A 22,988-nucleotide genomic window follows, 5' to 3' on the forward strand; every position below is an offset into this window, starting at 1 on the left:
GCAGTTTTTATAGCTAAACGCACACATCCCATGTAAGAGTATCACACAAAGTTAACCAAGGACATACAAGGCATTGCCAGCATTCTAGCAGCTTACTTTCCTTTTATGGATGCAGTGCCAAAGATTTGCTGCAGGAGTCCACATATATTTTGGATTCTATTAAAAGCTTTTAATAGAATATTTTAACTCAAACCATTTTTTTTTTAATGTTTTAAAAAAGTGCGATGGTTTTAAATGTCAAAGTCTAAGAAGACTTCTTTCAGGCTCCACATTCATTCATATGTAAAACAATATATGAAGGGAAAAGGGACACTAAATAGGAGTATCTCTTAGTAGAACAGTCTGGTATCAATATAAAATCAAATTTATAATCAAACAAAATGGCCCAGCATACAACCATAACTTAAAATGAAGCAATTCTACAGGGCAGGAAAAATTCTGAAGATGGAAAATATTGTCCAAACAGCTAAGGTATACCAAGTATAAGCAAACACAAGTAAAGCAAACAGAACAAATACTAGAGAAATGCCATACTAAAAATCAAGCCCAAATAATGTGGCTTTGCTATGGAATGATGAGAAATATTAGCAAGTGATAGATTACCTTGGGACACAGCAATCAACTTCACATAGGCATACTTATTTAGTTGACTTGGAAAAAAGGACTGAAAACATTAATATTCATAGGCATCAAACATCATTCAAAAGTTCCAGTAACAGTATTCCTTTCAACCATATCAAGCAAGAAAAACCACTGTGAATAAGAAATATATGGTCTTCATCTACTGTTCCTGGCACATACCTCCTAAAACCCTTGGAATTTCCTATATAAGAGCCATAAGGGTGTCTTTTGTTGTAATATTTAGTTTTGTTCTCAGTCCCTAAATAGCTCCAGAATGATAAAGATGAAATAAATAGGAGCCTTTTGTTGCTCATATAGCAAGCCCCCTTCAAGCACCTCTGAGTTTATGTTAATGAGGTTAACTTCTGGAAGGCCTCTAAGGATGGAGGCTGGTTACCAGGGGAACAAACCCAGTGATTAGAAGGTTGTATCTTTCAGCCCCACACCACCCTCACCTCCTGGGAGAGGAGAGGGGCTTGAGGTTCAAACAATCACCAATGTCCAATGATTTAATCCATCTTGCTCCTATAAAAATCTCCAATATGGGGTTTGGAGAGCTTCCAGGTTGGTGAACATGTAGAGGTGCTGCAAGAGTAGTGGCCAAGAGAGGACACGGAAAGCTTGCCCTATGCACCTCTTCCACCTGGCTGTTCCTGGGTCATATCCTTTTATAATAAACCAGTAATCTAGTAAGTAAAATGTTTTCCCAGGTTCTGAAAGCTGTTCCACCAAATTATTTGAACCCAAGGAGGTGACTGTGGGAACCTACGATTTATAGCCTACAATCAGAAACACAGCTGACAACCTGGACTAGCAACCGGCACGTGAAGGGGGTAGGGAGGAAGGGAGGCAGTACTGTGGGACTGAGCCCTTTACCTGTGGGATCTGATGCTACTTCCAGGTAGAGTCAGAATTGAGTTAAATTGTAAAATGCCCTGGTGTCTGGAGAATCTGAGAATAGCTTGGTTTGGGAATCTGCCCCCACCTTCCCTCCCCCGATACACATACATACATTTGGTGGCCATTGCTGCTATGAATGTAGTGTAAGGCTAGAGACACAAAGAAGTGAGTTTTCACTTACAAACACACCTATATACCACCTTTGTCTAGAAAAGGATAACAACATGGCTACATCACACTGAGTCAGTAAGCCTCTCTGCGCCTCAGCTTCTCCCATTGTATAAAATAACAAAACGACAACTCTTGTTTTGTCACAGAACCAGTGAAGGTTAAGTTAAATTTTTCTGAAATTGTCAAATTAAGATGCTATTTGTAATTTTTTTAATGTTATTTGTATTAATTTCCTATTGCTGCTTCAAACAAATTACTACAAATTTAGTGACTTAAAGCAATACAAATTTTTTATCTTAAAATTTGGGAGAGGTCAGAAGTTCCACATGGGTCTCACTGGGCTAAAATCAAGGTGCACTCCACAGGGAGGCTCTAAGGTAGTTTTGCCTTTTCCAGCTTCTAGAGGTTGCCCACATTCCTCAGCTAAGGGCCCCCCGCATCACTAAAACCTCTGCTTTTCCACCGTCACATCTCAGTCTCCCATCTCCCTCCTTTGCTGATTAAGGACCCATATTACACTGGGCCCACCCGGATAATCTGGGATAATCCCTCCATTTCAAGGCCCTTAATTACATCTGCAAAATCCCTTTTGCCAAGTAAAGTAACAAATTCATAGGTTCTGGGGATTAGGATTTAGACATTTTGCGGGGCCAGAGTACAATATTCTACCTGTCACACTACTTAAATCAGTCATGTAAATCAGAGAAAACCCAAAGGGGGTGGGGAGAAGCGCCTACAAGGAAGTCAAGCACTGGGCAAGTAAAAAATACAAATTTGGACACTACCTCACCATTAATATTGTATTTTTCAAGATACCTAATGTTTTGTGTTTTTTGACAAGTCATCAATAAAATACCTCTGTGGAGCAAATTAATAATTTTTAAGGCTAAAGGAGTACTTACTGAACTAGAAAACAAGTTTCTTCTAATTTTTTCTTTACAATAACTTATATGCCCTGAGTTACCTTTAGAGTTAAAACGTCAGCCACAAAGATATCTGAATCAATGTATAAAATCACCATTGTGTCTCATGTCAAGAATTCCCTTTTGTTTTGTTTTGATGTGCTAGTTTTCTTGGTATAAGTCAACTTATTATCATTCCAGTACACAGTACTACTACCTCTCAAAAACTAACCTTCTACGACTTTTTCTTCCATCGAAGCTAATTTGATTCTGTTCGGGTTAGTGCACAGCACTGCTTTCATTTGACCAGACACTGTATCTCAAAACTAGGAATTTAAAAAGTCAGCGTAGACGATTACACACTGCAACAGATTTTTCTAGATGCAATATTGTGATATAGGAAAAACTGTCATTCAGATGACCAAATATATATGTTTGATCTTCATGAACAATTCCTGGCTCACAGCTTCCCAAAACCCTTAGAATTTCCTGAGTGATAAAAGTAATGGGATAGTATCTGGTTTCTGGTCCTCAGCTCCTGAAAACACTTCAGGGAAGGTGACTTTTGGATCCCACCCCCAGGGTGGGAGCTGGTTGCCAGGGGATTAGAGGGTTGGGACTTTCAGTCCCACCCACTATGCCACCCTGACCTCCAGAGAGGGGAGAGAGGCCAGAGATCACCAGTGACCGATGATGTAATCAACAATGCCTATGTAATGAGGCCTCCATAAACCCCAAAAGGACAGGGTCTGGAGAGCTTTCAGGCTGGTGAACACACAGAGATTTGAGGAGAGTGGCACACTTGGAAAGAGCATCATGGAAGTTCCATGCCCTTTCTCCAAACCTTGCCCTCTATACATCCCTTCCATCTAGATGTTCATCTGTATCCTTTATCATAGCCTTTTATAATAAACCAGTAACCTAGTAAGTAAACTGTTTCTCTGAGTTTCGTGGGGCGTTCCAGCAAACTAATCAAACCCAAGGCGGGGGGTCGTGGGAACCTCTGATTTAGAGCCAATTGGTCACAAGTACAGGTTAACAACCTGGGCTTGTGACTGGCATCTGAAGTGGAGGGAGGTCTTGTGGGGCTAAGCCCTTCACATGTGGAATCTGATTCTCCCTCTGGGTAGACAGTGTCAGAATTGAGCTGAATTCTCGGTCACCCTGCTGGTGCCTGAGAATTGCCTGTTGGTATGAGGAAGCTCCCCACCACACAGACACACACACAGATACAGACACAGAGACACACACAAACACATACACATATGCTGGAACTGGGCCTGGGAACCCTTTTCACCAAAGGAAGAAAAGTAACACTAATACAACCTTAAAAACTTACTTCCTTGAGAAAAACCATCCATATACATGATCTTTTTTTTTTTTTTGCGGTACGCGGGCTTCTCACTGTTGTGTCCTCTCCCATCGCGGAGCACAGGCTCCGGACGCGCAGGCTCAGCGGCCATGGCTCACAGGCCCAGCCGCTCCGCGGCATGTGGGATCTTCCTGGACCGGGGCACGAACCCGTGTCCCCTGCATCGGCAGGTGGACTCTCAACCACTGTGACACCAGGGAAGCCCCATATACATGATTTTTAATACCAATACCAAAGTAAATTGAAAAGAACATTTTAAAATATAATAAGCCTATACATTGCTAATTTTGGTTAAAATGAAAAACGTGTTAATGAAACCAAATAAACAAATATCAATACATTCTGACATGTTTAACACCATGCAAGTTTTAGATATTTCTACAGTTATATCTGACACTCTGGAGTGGACACCTATACATAACACTGTATACAGCTTTCCAGTAAGGGGGCCAAAATACAATTGGCATCAATAAACAACTGCCACAAATATTAATTTTCAACAGTTATGAGAAGGGGGAAACATTAGATCAAATATAACAATATTTTTGTAGACCACGTGCAAGAAAAAGTTAATTCTAATGTACTGCCTACGTTTTAAGAATCATATATATTTTTAGACCATCAAAATCTTGCTCAGTAATACGACTACAATCCTCATGACTTCATTTCAACATGCTCCTTGATAATGAGATTCTGGTTAAGCTCGTAAGTCAGTGATTCTCAACAGGGTATACCAGTACATACTGCAGGCCCCCCCAAAGCTTGGGAGCAATGGAGACGTTACTAATTCATATGTTCTCTATAATGCCATTGCCATGGGGCAAACTGAACATTTCAGCATAAAAATTCCAGTTTCAATATGTACTTGTTATATGAGCATGATTCTTTTCCCCCTACGCCTTCAACAGCACTCCCTCCCGCTGCCCCCCAATCTCAAACCCTTCCCATCTTTGTTAGCAGGATCACTAGACAAGCTAAATGGAAGAAAGATGCAGCTATTTAAGGCGAAATGCCAAACAGGAAGCAACACGTCCAATGACAACTGAATAAAAACTTTTCAAGTAAAAACTTTGATTTAGGACTCTAGGTATAGAAAACACTACGATTTTTTTCCTTATATATTCATCAAGTTATCAAATATTCATCAGGAAGACGGAGAAATTAAATATAAAGAAATCTGACTTTAGACTCTTCATATCCACAGACTGCCTAGTGATAAACTGAGGCCTCTCTACTCTTTCCAATAAAACCCTATGGGACCTACTTGCTCTGTCTTCACCTGACAGGAAGAAGCCAAGTTGGCTCCCAGTGGGTTGAGCTCCAGGTAGTCTGTAAGGTGAAAAGTACAGAAAGCTAGGAAGAAGGCAAAGAATTAAGAAATTTAGGAGAAAAGCAAAAAGGTTTATTTGTCTTTGGAAGGTCTATTTGTCCAAATTCCAGTTTCCACAAATGTTTATTCACTCATTAACAAAAATTTCAATGCCTGCTATATATAAGGCAATGTTTTAGGTACTAGCAAACAGCTGTGAACAAAACAGACAAAATTCCTGGCCTTCAGAAAGCTTAAGTTCTAAGCAAGAGAGAGACAAATGAGGTGACTTCTAATAAGTGTATGAGGAGGTAACAAGTGTTGTGAAGAAAATTAAAGTTGGGGGAAGAGAGGACAGGACAGGGCTGAAATTTGAGGCCTCACAGAGAAGGTGACATGTGAGAAAACACCTGAAAGAAGTAAATTAGCTAATCCTGCAATCTAGAGAAAGCAATCCGGGCAGTAGAAAGAGCAAGTACAAAACTTGAGGCTTATTTGCACACAAGAAAGGTGGCTAGAGGGCAGGAGTGAATGAGCGAGGTTGAGAGTAATAGATAAGGTTAGAGGGAAACGTCTGTTTGTATAAAAGTGGGGAAAAAGCAGAGAGAGCCTATAAAACGTCTGTTTGTATAAAAGTGGGATAGAAAGCAGAGAGAGCCTATAAAATTGGCTTTTACTCTGAGCAACACAGCGAGAATCACTGGAGGGTTCTAAGCAAAGTTTTAGAAGAGTAGCTCCTATTCAGAGAACAGTTTGTAAAGGAGGACACAGACATAGAGGGGATCATGGCTTGGACCAGTGTACTGAGAGGTGGCCAGATTCTGGGTATATTTTGAAGACAAAGCCAGTGAGAATGGAGTATAAGAGAAAAAGAAGAAAACCAAGGATGACCAAGGCTCTGGACGCAGCAAATAAAACGATGAACTTGCCATCAACTGAAATGGGGGGAGTGAGAGAACAGATTTGAGAGACCAGTTCAGTTTTTTAGCCTCACTGAGTTTGAAATATTACATATTCAAGAGAAGATGTTGTATAGGCGGCCGCTGGATATGAGAGTCCAGGGCTCAGGCATACAAAAGTTATTACACAGATTTAATTTGAGATTCTTATCTGACACTGTAACTTTTCAAGGGATCAACTTGGGATCACAAATTTAAATGTTCTTCTAAAGGGCAACTGATTCAATACAACAGCAGAACTAAAACGGTATGTTAGGTAGTGCTACTTTATCTCTAGAGACATTATCATCTGTCCAGTGGGAAAGTTAGACCATGATTAGCACTGACATGACCTCCCAGAAAATAACCTGGCACCACACTGCTGACACTCCAGAGACAACAGCACATTTAAATTCACACCTCTGCCATTACCATTTCACTCCCACTCCCAGATTCCATTTTTACTGGTGTCAGGTTTTGGCACCAGTAAAATGTTGGACGTTGGACGTCCCCAACTTCCTCTCATCACGTAAGATAATGTGACCTATGTGAAACTTATACCCAACAGTCATGTAAAAGATACTTACTTAATACCGTGGAAGCTTTAGCTTTACCCTTCTCAATACTGAATCTTCCTCATTCCCATTTTACCAGGTACAAGGCTGAGGTTGATTTTTTTTATTTCAATTTCAAATGGGAAAGTCTCACATTTTATACTTAGTATAAATTTTATGCACATTATACATTTTATACTTAGTGTATGTACTTTGGAGATGATTTTTTAAGTATATGTGCTGCCAGAGCAAACACTAAGACAGTTTTCTTAAATGCCTAACATCGATAAACCATAAAATACCATATCTAATGAAATCTGGAGAGCAAAAGACAGGTAGAAAGGGAGAAGTAAAGAATACTTTTCGGAGACTTCCCCAGTGGTTAAGACTCCGCCTTCCACTGCAGGGGGCGCGGGTTCGATCCCTGATCGGGGAACTAAGATCCCACACGCCACACAGTGTGGCCAAAAAAACAAAAAAAAAAAATGATTAATTTTCAATACTTGTGGACTTCCGTTAACCCAATACAATGTAAACAACTAAAAGTTTTTAACATATTTCAAGGATATTTACAAATCAGGATATGACTACCCAATAAAGACAGAGCCATAATCTTTCTACAACAGTTGAGAACCATATTATGCAGTGAAATAGTCAAAAATATTTGCTGATAGGAAAGACAGAATCCACATTACCAAGAACCAATTACAATCAATCCTTGGCCCTAAGAACCTAGAAACTCTGGAGTATGTGGGAATGCGGATTTAATGACAAAGAAACTGTTTTATAAATGAAATAAGACCAAATTTAATATCGGTCCTACTGGGAGAAGTTTTTGTTCAGCTGTAAGAATGCAAAGAGGTACAAGGATGGTTATCCAAAAGAAGTAGATATAGGTAAAGAAATAAAGGCAGCACCAAGAAGACACAATAGTCACAAAGACAAGAAATAATAGCCATAAAGACAAAGATATATTGATTGGTCTAACGTGTGTGTCAAGGGGAGAAAATAATTCAAAGCAAGAGTTCTTAACATACGATACACTAACTTGAAGAAAGTGACCCCAAAAGAGGTTAAAAATCACTGCAGTGTAGTTCATTACCATCTATAAATTTACATGTACTATAACACCACCTTGTAGTTAGCATTTACATAGTATGCTACTGCCTGCAAAAATAATTTTAAGAGTGTTCCAAAAGGCATACAGGTAATTAAAGGACAATCACACCTAGATACACAAGATCACATAATGTAAGATTCCATTTATGTGGAACATTCAGAATAGGTATATCCACTGAAACAGAAAGCAGACTGGTGATTACCAGGGACTTGGGGGAGGAGAAAACGTGGAGTACTGTTTAAAGGGGTATAGAGTTTCCTTTGGGGTGATGAAAATGTTTCAGAACTAGACAGAGGTGGTGGTAGTACAACACTGTGGATACACTAAATGCCACTGAATTGTTCATTTTCAAAACGATGAATTTTATGTTATGTGAATTTGACCTCAATTTTTTAAAATTCATAATAAATAAAACCCTTTTGTAGCTCCTGGTTTAAAAAAAAAAAAGACATTCACACCATCTGTGGTACCTCAATTTGGGGAGAGAAAAAAAATCAATGCGATGTAATGGAACAGCACAGATGGCTGAAGACAGCTCAGTGTGCTTTCATCCCTCCTCCTCAGGACAGGAGGACACTGGAGCTAACAGTTACTAAGTGCCTGCTGTGTCTGGTGTTCAGAAGGGCTCATCAGCTGGGACTTTTTTTTTTTTTTGGCCAGGACAAAACTAAAATTAAAAAACTGAGATTTCTTGAAATCTACTCTTAGGACTTGCAGGTTCATATAGTTATGTATTCCATATTCTTGGGGCTATATTCAGGGTGATAAACAAAAGAAATTAGTACTGAAAAAATATATATATACAGCTAAGCCACGGTGAAGGCTTAGCTATTGTTCCACACAGATTTAACTTTAGTAGTTACTCAAAATTTTCTTTACAAAACTTAATGTCAAAGTAAGCACCCCATCCAAATAATTTAAATCACATAATTCAAATAGCTAACCTATTCAAAAAAAAGAGAGGGGGAGGGAAAAAAATACACAGGAGTCAAGCAACTGCTTCTATGAAGTACATGACGAATAACTAACTCACAAGGTCAATAACTGGAGGAAACCTTACTCTCTCAACACGTCTCTGTCCCTGAACAGCTCTGAGCCAGAGACTGAGACCAATATCCAGAATTTCCTTAGGAAAGCACTAAAACACAAAACACACAATTCATAATTTGAACTATGGAATCAGCTGGCCACGTGAAATCAGTTCCATAAAGTTTGCAAATATTCACTACATGACATTCATGTTAAATTAACATCAGTATTTTCAAGGTCAATATTATGTCTGTTCAACTTCTTGGAGTCACACATTTTTGTGATATTTTTAACATCTGACTAAAGCTTCTATCATCACAAGATGCTCACACTGTTTACAAACACTCTGAAGCAGCAGCTGGTGTTCCTCAGTCACATCTTGTTACAATAAATAGAGTAGCAGTTTTAAACTCCAGGTATACGGTTTACTACTGATATGTAAAAATCTTTGCTATAACTTAAAAGTTTTTCTAATGACGGAAAGACACATGCACAATGAAATGTGAGGCAATTTAAGACAACGTTATGACAAGATCACAAATACAGAGATTCTTATGCATGCATACTGGGATTATAGCTATCATGCTGAATGAACTAAATAATACTGACCTTCCTTATATCTTTCATGTCATTTTTAATATCTTTTCCCATCCCATTCAAAAAATGAAGAAACTTACCCACACAAGCATTGAGGAATAGCCAATCAGTCTTTTTCATCCTGTTTTTAATTTGCTTTAGTTTCTTGAAGTCCACTTCAAGTTCCTCCTTGCTGCCAACAGCACCAGCCAACTCAATCCTCTGAAAATCCATTTTCATCTCAGAGTCCCGTTTCGTAGTCGGCGGTGATCTTCTTTGGCTGTTGCCACTGCTACAGCTTCCTCTCCATCGAGCTCTGTCTTGCTCATTTATTATTGAAGAAGCCTCTTCCGTCTCTGCCAACTCGATTGCTTCAATATTATTAGGTCTGGGATGATCGCAAACAACACATTTTTTAGCTTTGGCCCAGTTTTCATATGTGCAAATAGAACAAGTCCAATGCTGGGTCCTTGTGTTCAGTTTATTTCTATCATTGTATTCCTCGCAAGGGTCAACAGAAAAAGCAACTGGTCTTGAGCCAGATCCTGAGGATTGAGGAGATTCTGTGGGACTCCTGGTCCTACGCTGGGATAAACACTGAGTGCATCTGATTGCTCGTGGCCAGTTCAAATATGTGCACATGTGGCATGACCATTTATTCGCATTTTCCATGCTGTACGAAGACTTAACCCTTGGTCTTGCACTGGAGTCTGGACATATCAAAGGACTACTTCCTCCTTCGGTGCCGGAAGGATCCCAATCTCTACCGACATCACTTGAACCACTTTTAAATGGATCTTCTGTAATTATTGTTCCACTAGGTCTTTGGGCACGACACATAGTACACTTGATTGCAGATGGCCAGTTTTCATACGTACAGTATTCACAAGCCCACTTAATTCCACGTTCTGACATTGTGCACTTCTTGAAGTGAGTTATGTCAGGCAGGAAGCTATAAATAATTAGGACATGGTTATTAAAACAATAACTACATAATCCCACCCCTGAAAACATGCCCAAAATATAAAAGTACCCTTCAACTTATAAAACCTCAATTTCTCAAAAGATGCATGTAACATTTCACACTCAACTACCTTTTCTTAAAATTTCCAGAGAGATACTGGACATAAGTTCCCAAAGAAAAATCTTAGACCTGGGGATTTAATGAAACTGTACTTTGGAATGCAAGAGAAAACGCAGAAGATAAAGGGAGGTTTATTCTAAGAGGGAATGAGGTTAAATCAGGAATCCTCTAACAGAAATGTTTAATCTCAGCCAGGTCATCACCATCAATTTAGAAAAACAACCAATAGTTAAAAGATTCAAAGGGAAGGGACAGAACACAAACCAAGTATCTTAAACACATAACCATTCTCAAATTATGAGCAACATAGATTATTATGCTATCTAGGTATAGTACCACAATGTTTGATTCACTAAAGAATTCAGAAAATCAAACAGTCAATTCTATCATCCTTGCTAAGGGAGAAAAGCAGCCTAAACGTGCTAATTATCCACTGCTCTTAATAAGCACAGGTAGGAAAGAAAGATGTTAAGTAGTAATCCTTACAATTAACAAAGTAACACTGTGAAACAGAGATAAAGTTCCTTGATAGCCTATATCCTCAAAATCTTGTTCTGTCTGGAGTGCAGAACATAAAAACTGCACATCACCTATACTTGGGACAATCAACTGATGAAACATCCCTGACATAACAACTAGCATAATCGCTCCAATATAATTTTGAATATTTATACTCAAAATATTCAATATTTAAAATATACTCAAAATTCAATTCATATTAAAAACATATTAACTATTTAAGAGGCTCCTAGGATTCTACACTGGGCTTCCTAACACTGCAATACAATGAAGACTGTAATTTAATGACAATCATTTATAAATGAAGCAACTCGCACAGCAAATGTAATAATAATTTTTTAAATAGCTTGAATTTAGACACTGTCCACTAAAGCCAGCCTCTCCATTTTCTTAAATCCCTTCTCAACTAAATTAGTACCATCCTGCCACCTATTTGTAACCAGAAAAGTGAAAGAAATTCTAGGCAGAGTAATAGAAGCTTCTCCTTCTCATTCTCAGGGATTTTTCCTGAACCTGAAAAGCAAAATCTTTCACTTTATTAGTATTATGTCCCTGCTTGCCAAGTCCTCACCCCTTTTATAGTGTAAACTTTGTTAAGAGAGGCTACTATTTAATAGCTAAAATAAAAATCACACTTACTAAGATTTTAGTTTCCATGCTATAGCCTCCACCTTGCACATGGTCAGAATAAAAATACAGCTTATAAATCAGACCAAAGACAAGATTCAGTCGTCATGGTGGCTCAGATTCTGACTTCCTCAGGAGATACTGCAAAACGTGATAAGTGGTTCTGTATGACTGTGAATAGCTATTCCTGTAAAGGAGACCAAAACTGAATTTCACTTGAAGCCTGTTACTTTATCCAAAAGTATTTATTTTTTTTAAAAGGCTTTATTTTAATAAATTCTCTATTTTAATCCTACTCATTTATTTTAATAATGGACTACTATATTCAGAATTTTAATTTAACACAGCAATAAAATCAGCTGATTGGGCTGGTGAGTCAAATCAGACATAGGAAAGATATTTTCCCCTAAAACCTTAAACATATGTGTGTGTGAACTATTGTTATCATTAATCTTAAACTGGTAGTCCTAATAAATTAATTCCTACTGAATTACTTGTTATTATTGAAGGGGGAAAGGGGGCATAAACCAAGTAAACAGAAAAAGCAAAAATATATAGCTTATATTTAACTTTGAAGTCTTTTTCTCCTTCAGCAACTTTATTTTCCTCTAACCCAGGTAATTTAGATTTTTCACTTTAGTTTGTACATACTGATTAAACACCATTTGACAGCAATCTGAAAGTGTGTTGAAGGGCAAAGACTATAATCATAAAAGCATCCATAAAATGGACAACTGAGATTTAACGGCAACTTTCATATTCATTAGGCAGTTTCTTCCTTTGGTTTCTCAGGAATTAAATATAAATAAATTACTTGCTCATGCTATTGTAAACTAAACTGGGCAAGCAGAAACTTATGACAAAAACAAATGACATAATGAACATATCCAAGGCTACAAGTAATTTCAGTATTTCAGTTAAAATATTCACATTCAAAAATTCATGCTTGCTTTGTTAAGTCTTACTTTGATGTAGGCTCAACTAAATAGTTTGTGGCCTTACATTAACTAATCTTCATGGAATTAATGTGCCAGCATAACATACTTAAATGTCCATGTCTGACAAAAAACAAACAAAAAATAAAGAATCATTGTCATATATGCCTGGTAAACAGGCTACCCCTCCCAAAAATTCAGGTAACTAAGCAATACCAAAACCAAGCTCAAGAGTTTTGGGACTTCCCTGGTGGTCCACTGGTTAAGATCATGCGCTTCCAATGCAGGGAACACGGGTTCGATTCCTGGTGGGGAAATTAAGATCACACATGCTGCGTGGTGTGGCCAAAAAATTAAAAAAGAGTTTTAAGTAAGTGCATTATATTAGATAACGATGTACACGGTACCAACTCTATAGGGAATTAAGACGTTGTCTTAGGATCATTGTTTTTTCATAACCAAAAGCTAAAATTCATTGGAGAGGATTATCTGAGAGAGTCACCTGTACCTGTGGTAACAGTAAATGGAATGGAAGAGTAAAGGTAACATCAGTTCAACTATGTGATTTTGCATTATTGAGGTGAAATTAACACTGAGTACACTTTTTCTACCAGATGTCAAAAAGAACATGAAATAATTTTTAATAGCAAACAGCTCTGAGAGTCAATACTGTGCATTGAAATAAAACAATTACTAAATATCTTTCAAGTTAACATATATTCATATACCCAAGTAAATTTAATTTACAAGTCTACTTCTGCATAAAATACAGATTTCCAAATCCTAGCCAGTGAATCATACTTCAATTAATCGGTACACAAAGCAACAATAAAATCTGTATAATATGGATTTTCTTTAAGCAGATCTAGACACAAGTGCTACTCTTAAAACAAATATTCCTTGGTTCAAATGCAGTATCAGCAGTTCCCATCTTGTGGACCAAAGAGTCCATGAATCTATTTATACATCAACCTCTACCTGTAGACAGATTGAATAATGTCTCCAAGTATAGCAACCATTTTCTAGTATTAAATTCATAACTGCTTTTGATTATATACTTCCCAGTTCAAACAATAATAAAAGCATGAGCATTACGAGGTATGGGTCAATGGCTAGGGAAAGGGAGGGGCTCATAACTGAACATTTTTTATACTGTCATGCTTAGTAGTGAATTAATTAGACCATATTTGTGAAGCATTACTAAACAATGTAGAATAAATATACCTATTTTGAAGTCAATTACTCAAAATTGTAGCTACACTACAAATTCCCCCAACCACCTACTAAAAACCCTATGAGAGAGAACTAGAGAAGTGGAATGATCCTCACCAAGCACAGACTCCTTGAGAAACAAACTGAGAGAAGTTCAGTTGTCAGTTAGTGTCAAATGATGAGCAGTTATCCAAAGGAAGGACTGACAGTCTTTCGGTTTTATATTAGCTTTATTAAGTCTATATTTAGTAATATAAATATTAATTAATATAAATTGTTGATATAAATATTAATTAGCATAAATCTGTGAAGATTTAAAAATGCTCAGAAAGCATTTTAGGGGACTAAAGATGAAAGCTAAAACTAGAAGTGGGGCTTTCCTGGTGGCGCAGTGGTTAAGAATCCGCCTGCCAATGCAGGGGACATGGGTTCGAGCCCTGGTCCGGGAAGATCCCACATGCTGCGGAGCAACTAAGCCCATGCGCAACAACTACTGAGCCTGTGCTCTAGAGCCCGTGAGCCATGACCACTGAGCCCACGTGCCACAACTACTGAAGCCCACATGCCTAGAGCCCGTGCTCCGCAAGTAGAGAAGCCACCGCAATGAGAAGCCTGGGCACCGCGACGAAGAGTAGCCCCCGCTGGCCGCAACTAGAGAAGGCCCACGTGCAGCAACAAAGACCCAATGCAGCCAAAAATAAATAAATAAAATAAATAAATTTATTTATTTTAAAAAGAGCTAAAACTAGAAGCACTGGTGAACCCTCCATCTACAAATCTCACCTCATTTCCGGGCTCCAACATCTTGTCACATCCTATGTTAAAATCCTCTTATCCTCTTCTCACAACAAACCCCTAGCCTGACTTCTCTCTCCAGTTTCCGTTAAGGACACCACTAATACTACTGCACCCAGCATAGAAACTCAGACTTACCTTGAATTCTGCCTTCTCCCCATAGATTCTTTCTAGTGGTTTCTGTCCAAACAGTCCTTTTCTTTCCATTTCAGCTGCCATCAACCCTTTTGCAGTTCAGGTCAGAACTACTATAATAGCCTCCTAAGCGCCTTCCCTCTCTAAATCCATCCAGCTCACCGTTACCAAAATAATCCTCCTAATAACAAGTCCCTCTTTCTGAAGCTCTTCTGTAACAGTATAAACTCTCAACTCCTTACCAGCATACAAACACGCCACACACACCCCAGACTCATTCAGGTACCACCATCCCTCCACAATACACACATGAAGGCACTACCTTAGAAAAACAAGCACAACAGACACACACTCAGTTCTGGCGAATCCTACCCATCCTTTAAGGTTCAGTTCTAATCTCATCTCTCTCGTAAAGTTTTTTCAAATCATTTCAAGTACACTCCAAGCAACCACACTTCTATCGACATTTGGCACCTACTGTATGTCTTCTTGGGGCTAGTTTCTGGAACACTGACTTGTGTGTCTTCCCCATATCATTTCCTCCCCTCAATTTTCAATCAGGTAGCCAAGCTTTCAAAAACTATGGCTCAGGGATTTCCCTGGTGGCACAGTGGTTGAGAATCAGCCTGCCAATGCAGGGGAAAACAGGTTCGAGCCCTGGTCCGGGAAGATTCCACGTGCCGCGGAGCAACTAAGCCCATGCGCCACAACTACTGAGCCTGCGCTCTAGAGCCCACGAGCCACAACTACTGAGCCCAACACACCACAACGACTGAAGGCCGCGCGCCTACAGCCCGTGCTCCACAACAAGAGAAGCTACCGCAATGAGAGCCTGCACACCGCAACGAAGAGTAGCCCCCGCTCGCCACAACAAAAGAAAGTTCGTGTGCAGCAACAAAGACCCAACAGCCATAAATAAATAAATACACACACACATACATACATACATACATACTTAGGCTCAGGGATTCTAGTGGCATGGAATGTGGACCAGCCCTATGTTCAGTAAAATCCAGAGAAGAGACCATGTTGAGTGACCTGAACAAAGAAAGGAGTGGAGCTTTTGAGCAATTTCAAGAAAAAGGAGAAATTCTAGAGGATGGGATCCACTCCTGTGGTAAGACCTCAGTACAAAGTGTCTGCCTCTAACACCTAGGTACCAAGGCAAGGCATGCATGAGCTGGTTAACTATTCAAGTCCTGTGGTGTTAAGGGCACAAGTGCACAAACCTTTGTGATCATTAAAAGTCCTAAATCTTTGTGAAATTATGTATACATGATTAAGAATCAGTGAGACCCAAAAATATGCTGACCTTCCTCCCATACAGATCACTGTTATCTATGTCATCTGCATCCAATGAGATTTGCTAAGAAGGCCCCTTCCAAGGAATGTGTGGACAAACTAGACAAAATTAATCTGGTTAAAATAACAGTTAAAATAATAACAGTTAAATAACACCTGTCATGGTGACCTTGGCCTTACTGGCACTATGCCTTAATTAACTAAGTCAATTACCAGTACAACCAGTACATCTAACTTCATTCCACCAAACCTAAGTCCTTAAAATATAACAAGAAATACAAAGTTTACATTTCAATAAGTCAACATGGTGTTAATTAGGAAAACTAATAACAGCTACAATGCTAATGGTTTTTCTTTAAACCGCTGGATAATTAGTAATCCACTGATTAGAATGGAAGAAGATATATGGACACAAAATTAACTTACAGTGTGTCAAGTCTTACACAAAACAATAGTGATGCTCCTTTTAAAAAATCTATCTTCTAGTCATTTCTGGAGGAATTCTACCTCTTTATATACTAGGGCTTTATCTGTAATTTCATCAACTTCCCCTGTACTCTCCAGTTCCTAGACAGTAACTAGAAAGGAAGGAGGAGTAACAGATAGATACATAGATAGATACATAGATAGATAGATCCATCTTGAGCTACTGTAGAACCCATCTTAGCATGATTTCTTTACACAGTTTCAGAGACATCACAGGTCAATCACGTACCCCAAATTATAATCCCAAACAAAACTAATTTAATGTTAACAACCTATGACAAGTTACTGAAGGTCTACTACGCACTCAGAAACGTGGAGAGATATAACCACGTAGATAAAATACTGTCCTTGTACTCAGGACACCTGCAATTTAAGTAGATGAAAGATGACTACGGCTTTCTTAAACGTACATGGAAATGGAGAGATTATCTCCAAGACTGCATATAAAGCCAGCATTTAAAATACAATAAAACAACTTTCGCAAAAGCTGTGAACATACTACTTCATTCAGAATTTGGTTTCTTTTATCATCGTATCTATTCTCTGTTCACACTGAACAAATTAGTCCCAATTAACAATATCCACAGGAACCAATCAACAGTCACTACTAAACCTAGTCCAACTAAAGGCTACCTTTTTAACCAAACACTATGTTATCTATGTGACAGAGAAAGGAGGGGTAGAAATTTTTAACTAATCAGTGAGTTCTAATACAAAAGAAAGAAAGAAAACGATTTGAAAAGCAGGCACAAATGAATGAAATATTCCAAGGCAAAACCAATTCAGAGCTACTCTCTTGTCCAAAAACATCTTGTCCCCAACGCCTCGACCCTGTTCAAATTTCTTTGTCATTTTCCCTAACATCTAATCCCCTAAAGTTAGATGAATTAAAACACTTATTTTATAAAGGCAAATTATTTACAAGTGTTACTTATTAATAGTATGAAGTCATTCAATTAGATTACTTTTTTCACAATTCCTACTGTAATGAATAACAGGAAAGTAGGGTGGGGATTTTGTGAGTTGGATTTTCATTGCAGAGACAGGGAGAATAAGTAGGCAAAAGTTTAGCAAAGGGCAACCTGGGAAGGAATGCCAAAGACAGCAGCAGGTTGAAAGGACTGCTTACCCAACCATTAGAGATGGATGTATGTCCAGGCCAACTGTCTACTTCACAACTTTGCCAGGGTCAGCCTCATCCAACTAAGAAAAGAAAATAGCTAACACTTAAGCGTGTACTGTGTGCCAGACACTGTTCTAAGCACTGTACCTATACATCAGGTAATCTAATCTTCAGAACCCTATGAAACAGGTACTACTATTATCTCCAATTTTAAAGACTGGAGACAGGAAAGGAGAAGTTGAGTAACTTGCCCAAAGTCACAAAGCTACTAAGTGGCAGAGCCAGGATTTGAACCTGGGCATTCTGGCTCCAAAGTCTGTAGCAGACAGACAATGTAATGAAAATACATTTATACTGCAGCCCAGAGTCACTTATTCCCACTGTCCAGAATTTGGACAATTAATAAACTGCATGTAGTGCCTCACTAAACAATCTATCCTAGATAACCAATAACATACAATATCTAAACAAGCAAACTTAAAAAAATAAAAAAACTTGTTAACACCCATTTTGCTCACATTTTAGCTTTTCAAAATTACAGAGAATCTTCCCAAAGCTTATCTAGATTGAGAACTACTGCAAAATGCCTAAAAAGTTAAGTAAGCAGGACCTAAAAAGTTATTTATAAAACAAGATATACTAAATTTTGAGTGGAAGAAAAAAACCACCAATCTGAGGTATTTATCACGACTTTAGACTATAAAATGCCTTAAGTATTTTTAATTTTGGAGGCAATCCCTGGGGAAGAAAATATTAATAAAAGTCAGCCTGACTTCTCTTAAACCAATACACTAATCCAGATTACTAAAGAAACCACTGTATGTCAATTAAAATAATAAAGCCCTCCATTTGCATTGAGACAACTGAAACAGGGAAAAGTCTCCCCAAATGACAGGTGTGTATTAATCACACTACCTATACATGACCTTGTGTTAAAGAAAAGCAAAGAATGACTATCTGTGAGATAGTTAATAAATTATTTTTATCTCTAAGAGCTTCCATTTTCCCATCTGTGAAAAAATAAATGAGTTAAACAAGATGATCTCCAGAATCTCCAAAGTCTCACATTCTTCTATGTAAGGACTCACTTTAGGGGGGATGATAAATTGGAAGGTTGGGATTTATATATAAAATAGATAATAAGAACCTACTGTATAGCACAGGGAACTCTACTCAATACTCTTCAATGGCATATATGGGAAAAGAATCTAAAAGAGAGTGGATATATGTATAATTGATTCACTTTGCTGTACACCTGAAACTAACACAACATTGCAAATCAACTATACTCCAATAAAAATTTTTTTAAAAAGACTCACTTTAAAATCTTGCTTATTCAATTTATTTTGCAAATACTCTATTTCCAAAGTTAATTAAAACAGTTTTTAACTTTTCCCTGCTCCATCTGTGACAAGTGACAAGCTCAAATTTTAAAATATATACTTAATATTAATGATCACTTAATGTATCTAAGCAGTAACAAAATCCTATTTCTAAAACAAAGTTATATCATACATCCATACATCATACCACCTATGAATTATCTGTGCCAAATAACAGTAAGAGTTATCAAACCTGAATGTGATCAAGCTTCTAGATCTAACTACCAGTTTACAGGATCACAGGGGATAGAGGAACAAACTGATTTCCGTGGAGATGCAATCAGCAAATTCCTATGGGTGTGTGTATATTAAAACTTATATACATGTTAAAAATTAATTTGAACACTGATTTGATATTAAGAAGTTGTTTAAATGTTAAGGTGTGATTAACAGTATGGTACCTATTTTTCTAAAAGAGTACTTTTCCCTTAAGAGACACATACTGAATTATTTACAATGTTATAAAATGGCTTGAATTTGCTTTAAAATAATCCACTGGGAAGAAGCAAGAAGAATATAAATGAAACAAGACTGGCCATATGTTATTAACTGGGTGATGGATACATGAGAATTCATTCTCCTAGTCTCTCTATATGTATATATGTTTGGAATTTTTCATAATGAAAAGTTTTAAAAATCTATCAAGAAGGTAACAAATGCTATTATAGACTAAGAATTAAGGCTTAGATTGCTAAGATTAGAAAAGGAGCAAGAAGCAGTATGCTGTATATTGTTAACAGTGCTACTCAAAACTTGGTCCAGGGCCCTGCGATATTGTACAAACTGTTTACTAGTCTGTAGAGAAACTGAGAGTAAGCATTTACAAACTTTTATAGCAATTTTACAGAATAATTTTATGACTGCTGAAACTACAGCGGCGAGGCGGAACCTGTTCGGAAAAGCAGGCAAGTTTCTCTGTGTTACGTGGAAACAATGGACACCCAGAAGGACGTTCAACACCCAAAGCAGCAGCCAATGATATATATCTGTGGAAAATGTCACAAAGAAAATGAAATAAAATCAAGGGATCCAATCCGTTGCAGAGAATGTGGATACAGAACAATGTACAAGAAAAGGACTAGGGCTTCCCTGGTGGCACAGTGGTTGAGAGTCCGCCTGCCGATGCAGGGGACGCGGGTTCGTGCCCCGGTCCGGGAGGATCCCGCGTGCCGCGGAGCGGCTGGGCCTGTGGGCCATGGCCGCTGAGCCTGCCGGTCCGGAGCCTGTGCTCCGCAGCGGGAGGGGCCACAACAGTGAGAGGCCCGCGTACCAAGAGAAAGAAAAAAAAAAAAAAAACCTACACCTAACTTAATGGTGAGAAACTAGAAACTTTCCAGCTGATATCAGTAATAAGGCAAGGACGTCCCCTCTCACTACTCCTTTTCAGTGTTAAACTGGAAATTCCTGCTAATACTGTAAAACAAGAAAAGGAAATAAAAATACAGATTGGAAAGTAAGAAATAAAATTGTTTTTATTTGCAGATGACGTGACTGTCTGTGAAGAAAATCCAAAAGAATCGACAAAACTCCTGCAGCTAATACAGAATTATAACAAGATTGCAGGATACAGGTTAAATAAGTAAATTGCTTTCCTATATACCAGCAATGAACAAATGGAATTTGAAATTTAAAACACATCGCCATTTACATTAGCACTCCCAAAACTGAATTACATAAGTATAAATCTAACAAAATATGTACAAGATCTATATCAGGAAAACTACAAAACTCTGATGAAAGAAATCCGAGAACTAAATAAATGGAGAGATACTTCACGTTCATGGATAAGAAGACTCAATATTGTCAAAATCTCAGTTCTCCCCAGCTTGATCAAAAGATTCAATGCGACCCCAATCAAAATTCCAGCAAGTTTGTGGGTACTGACAAATTGATTCTCAAGTTTATATGGAGAAGCATAATATCCAGAATAACCAAACAGTAAGAATAACCAACACAGTACCGAAGGAAAAAAAAAAGTCAGGGGACTAACTACCCTGACTTCTACACTTACTATACAACTACAGTAATCAAAACACTGGTGAAAGAATGGACAAACAGATCAATGGAATAGAACAGAGAGCTCAGAAATACACCCACATATATAGAGTCAACTGATATTTGACAAAGAAGTAAAGGCAATACAATGGAAAAAAGAAAGTCTTTTCAAAAAATGGTGCTGAAAGCACTGGACATCCACACGCAAAAAAAAAAAAAAAAAGACTTAGACACAGACCTCATACCCTTCACAAAAATTAACTCAAAATGGATCACAGACCTAAATGTAAAATGCAGAATTATAAAATTCCTGTTATGAAGGTAACCTAAGAGGAAATCTAGATGACCTTGACTATGTCAATGACTTTTTAGATAAAACACCAAAGACACAATCCATGAAAAATATACTTGAGAAACTAGATTTGTTAAAATTTAAAAGTTCTGTTCTACAAAAGACATTGTCAAGAGAATGACAAGATAAGCCAAAAAAATAGGAGAAAATATTTGCAAAACACATATCTGATAAAGGACTTATCCAAACTATACAAAGAACTCTTGAAACTCAATAAAAAAAAAATAAACAACCTAATTAAAACATGGGCAGAGACCTGAACAGACACTTCACAGAAGGTATACAGATGGCAAACAATACCTCATTAGAGAACTGCAAATTAAAACAGCAATGAGATACCACTTTACACCTATTAGATTGGCCGAAATCCAGAACACTGACAACACCAAATGCTGACGATATAGATCAACAAGACCTCTCATTCATTGCTGATAGGAATGCAAAGTGGTATAGCCAAGTTAGGAAGAGAGTTTGGCAGTTTCTTACAAAACTAAACATACTCTTACCATATGTCCTAGCAATTGTGCATCTTGTATTTACTCAAAGGAGTTGAAACTTTATGTCCACACAAAAACCTGCACATGGATGCAGCTTTATTCACAACTGCCAAAACTTGCAAGCAACCAAAGTTCAGTATAAGTGAATGGATAAATAAACTGTGGTACATCCAGACAAGGAAATATTATTCAGCACTAAAGAGAAACGAGCCAGCAAGCCATGAAGAGACATGGAGGAACCTTAAATGCATATTACTAAGTGAAAGAAGCCCATCTGAAATGGCTATATACTGTTTGATTCCAACTATATAACATTCTGGAAAAGGCAAAACTATGGAGACAAAGATCAGTGGTTGCCAGGGGATGGCGAGGGGGAGGGATGAATAAGCAGAACACAGAGGATTTTTAGGGCAGTGAAACTATTCTGTATGATACTATAATGGTAGATACGTGTCATCCTACATTTGTCAAAACCCATAAAGTGTACATACCAAGAGCAAACCTTAATGTAAACTATGGACTCTGGTTGATAATTATGTGTCATGGTAGATTCATCAACGTAACAAATGTACCACTCAGTTGCAGGATGCTGACAGTGGGAGACGTTATGCATGTGTGTGGGGGGGGGGGGGTATAAGAACTCTCTGTACTTTCTGCTCAATTTTGCTGTGAACCTAAACTGCTCTAAAAACTAAAGATTATTTTTAAAAATCTACTTCTTAACAATGTTTTTAGTCACTATATCCAGGAAACATTTTTTTGAAAAAATCAGTTCTCAAAGAATGATGGGAAGTTTTAAAAAAAGGACACAAGAACTTTTGGTGTGAACCTAAAACTGCTCTAAAAAATTAAAATAAAATCTGAAATATGTTCACACCTAAAATTTTTAATTAAAAAAAGACATAGAGGGCTTCGCTGGTGGCACAGTGGTTGAGAGTCTGCCTGCCGATGCAGGGGAAACGGGTTCATGCCCTGGTCCGGGAGGATCCCACATGCCACGGAGCGGCTGGGCCCGTGAGCCATGGCCGCTGAGCCTGCGCGTCCGGAGCCTG

The 22,988-nt window shown here is 38.0% G+C and overlaps 1 protein-coding gene across 3 annotated transcripts in view; it reads right to left on the reverse strand.

Annotated features, from left to right (window-relative positions):
* Positions 1-22,988, reverse strand: part of ZRANB1 (zinc finger RANBP2-type containing 1) — a 68,668-nt gene that overhangs the window by 35,624 nt on the left and 10,056 nt on the right. The window contains exons 2-3 of one of the 3 annotated variants that reach the window (XM_024751536.1): positions 11,735-11,909; positions 9,594-10,444 (exon numbers count right to left, since the gene is read on the reverse strand). In XM_024751536.1, coding sequence (XP_024607304.1) covers positions 9,594-10,444; positions 11,735-11,775 — 892 coding nt within the window. In that variant the 5' untranslated portion in view covers positions 11,776-11,909. Of the gene's footprint in view, positions 1-9,593; positions 10,445-11,734; positions 11,910-22,988 lie in introns of those variants that run through there. The other 2 variants (XM_024751537.1, XM_024751538.1) reach the window with 2 other exon arrangements.

This window comes from Neophocaena asiaeorientalis, unplaced genomic scaffold (assembly GCF_003031525.2).
Source record: "Neophocaena asiaeorientalis asiaeorientalis breed wild unplaced genomic scaffold, Neophocaena_asiaeorientalis_V1.1 scaffold108, whole genome shotgun sequence".
Classification (NCBI taxonomy): domain Eukaryota; kingdom Metazoa; phylum Chordata; class Mammalia; order Artiodactyla; family Phocoenidae; genus Neophocaena; species Neophocaena asiaeorientalis.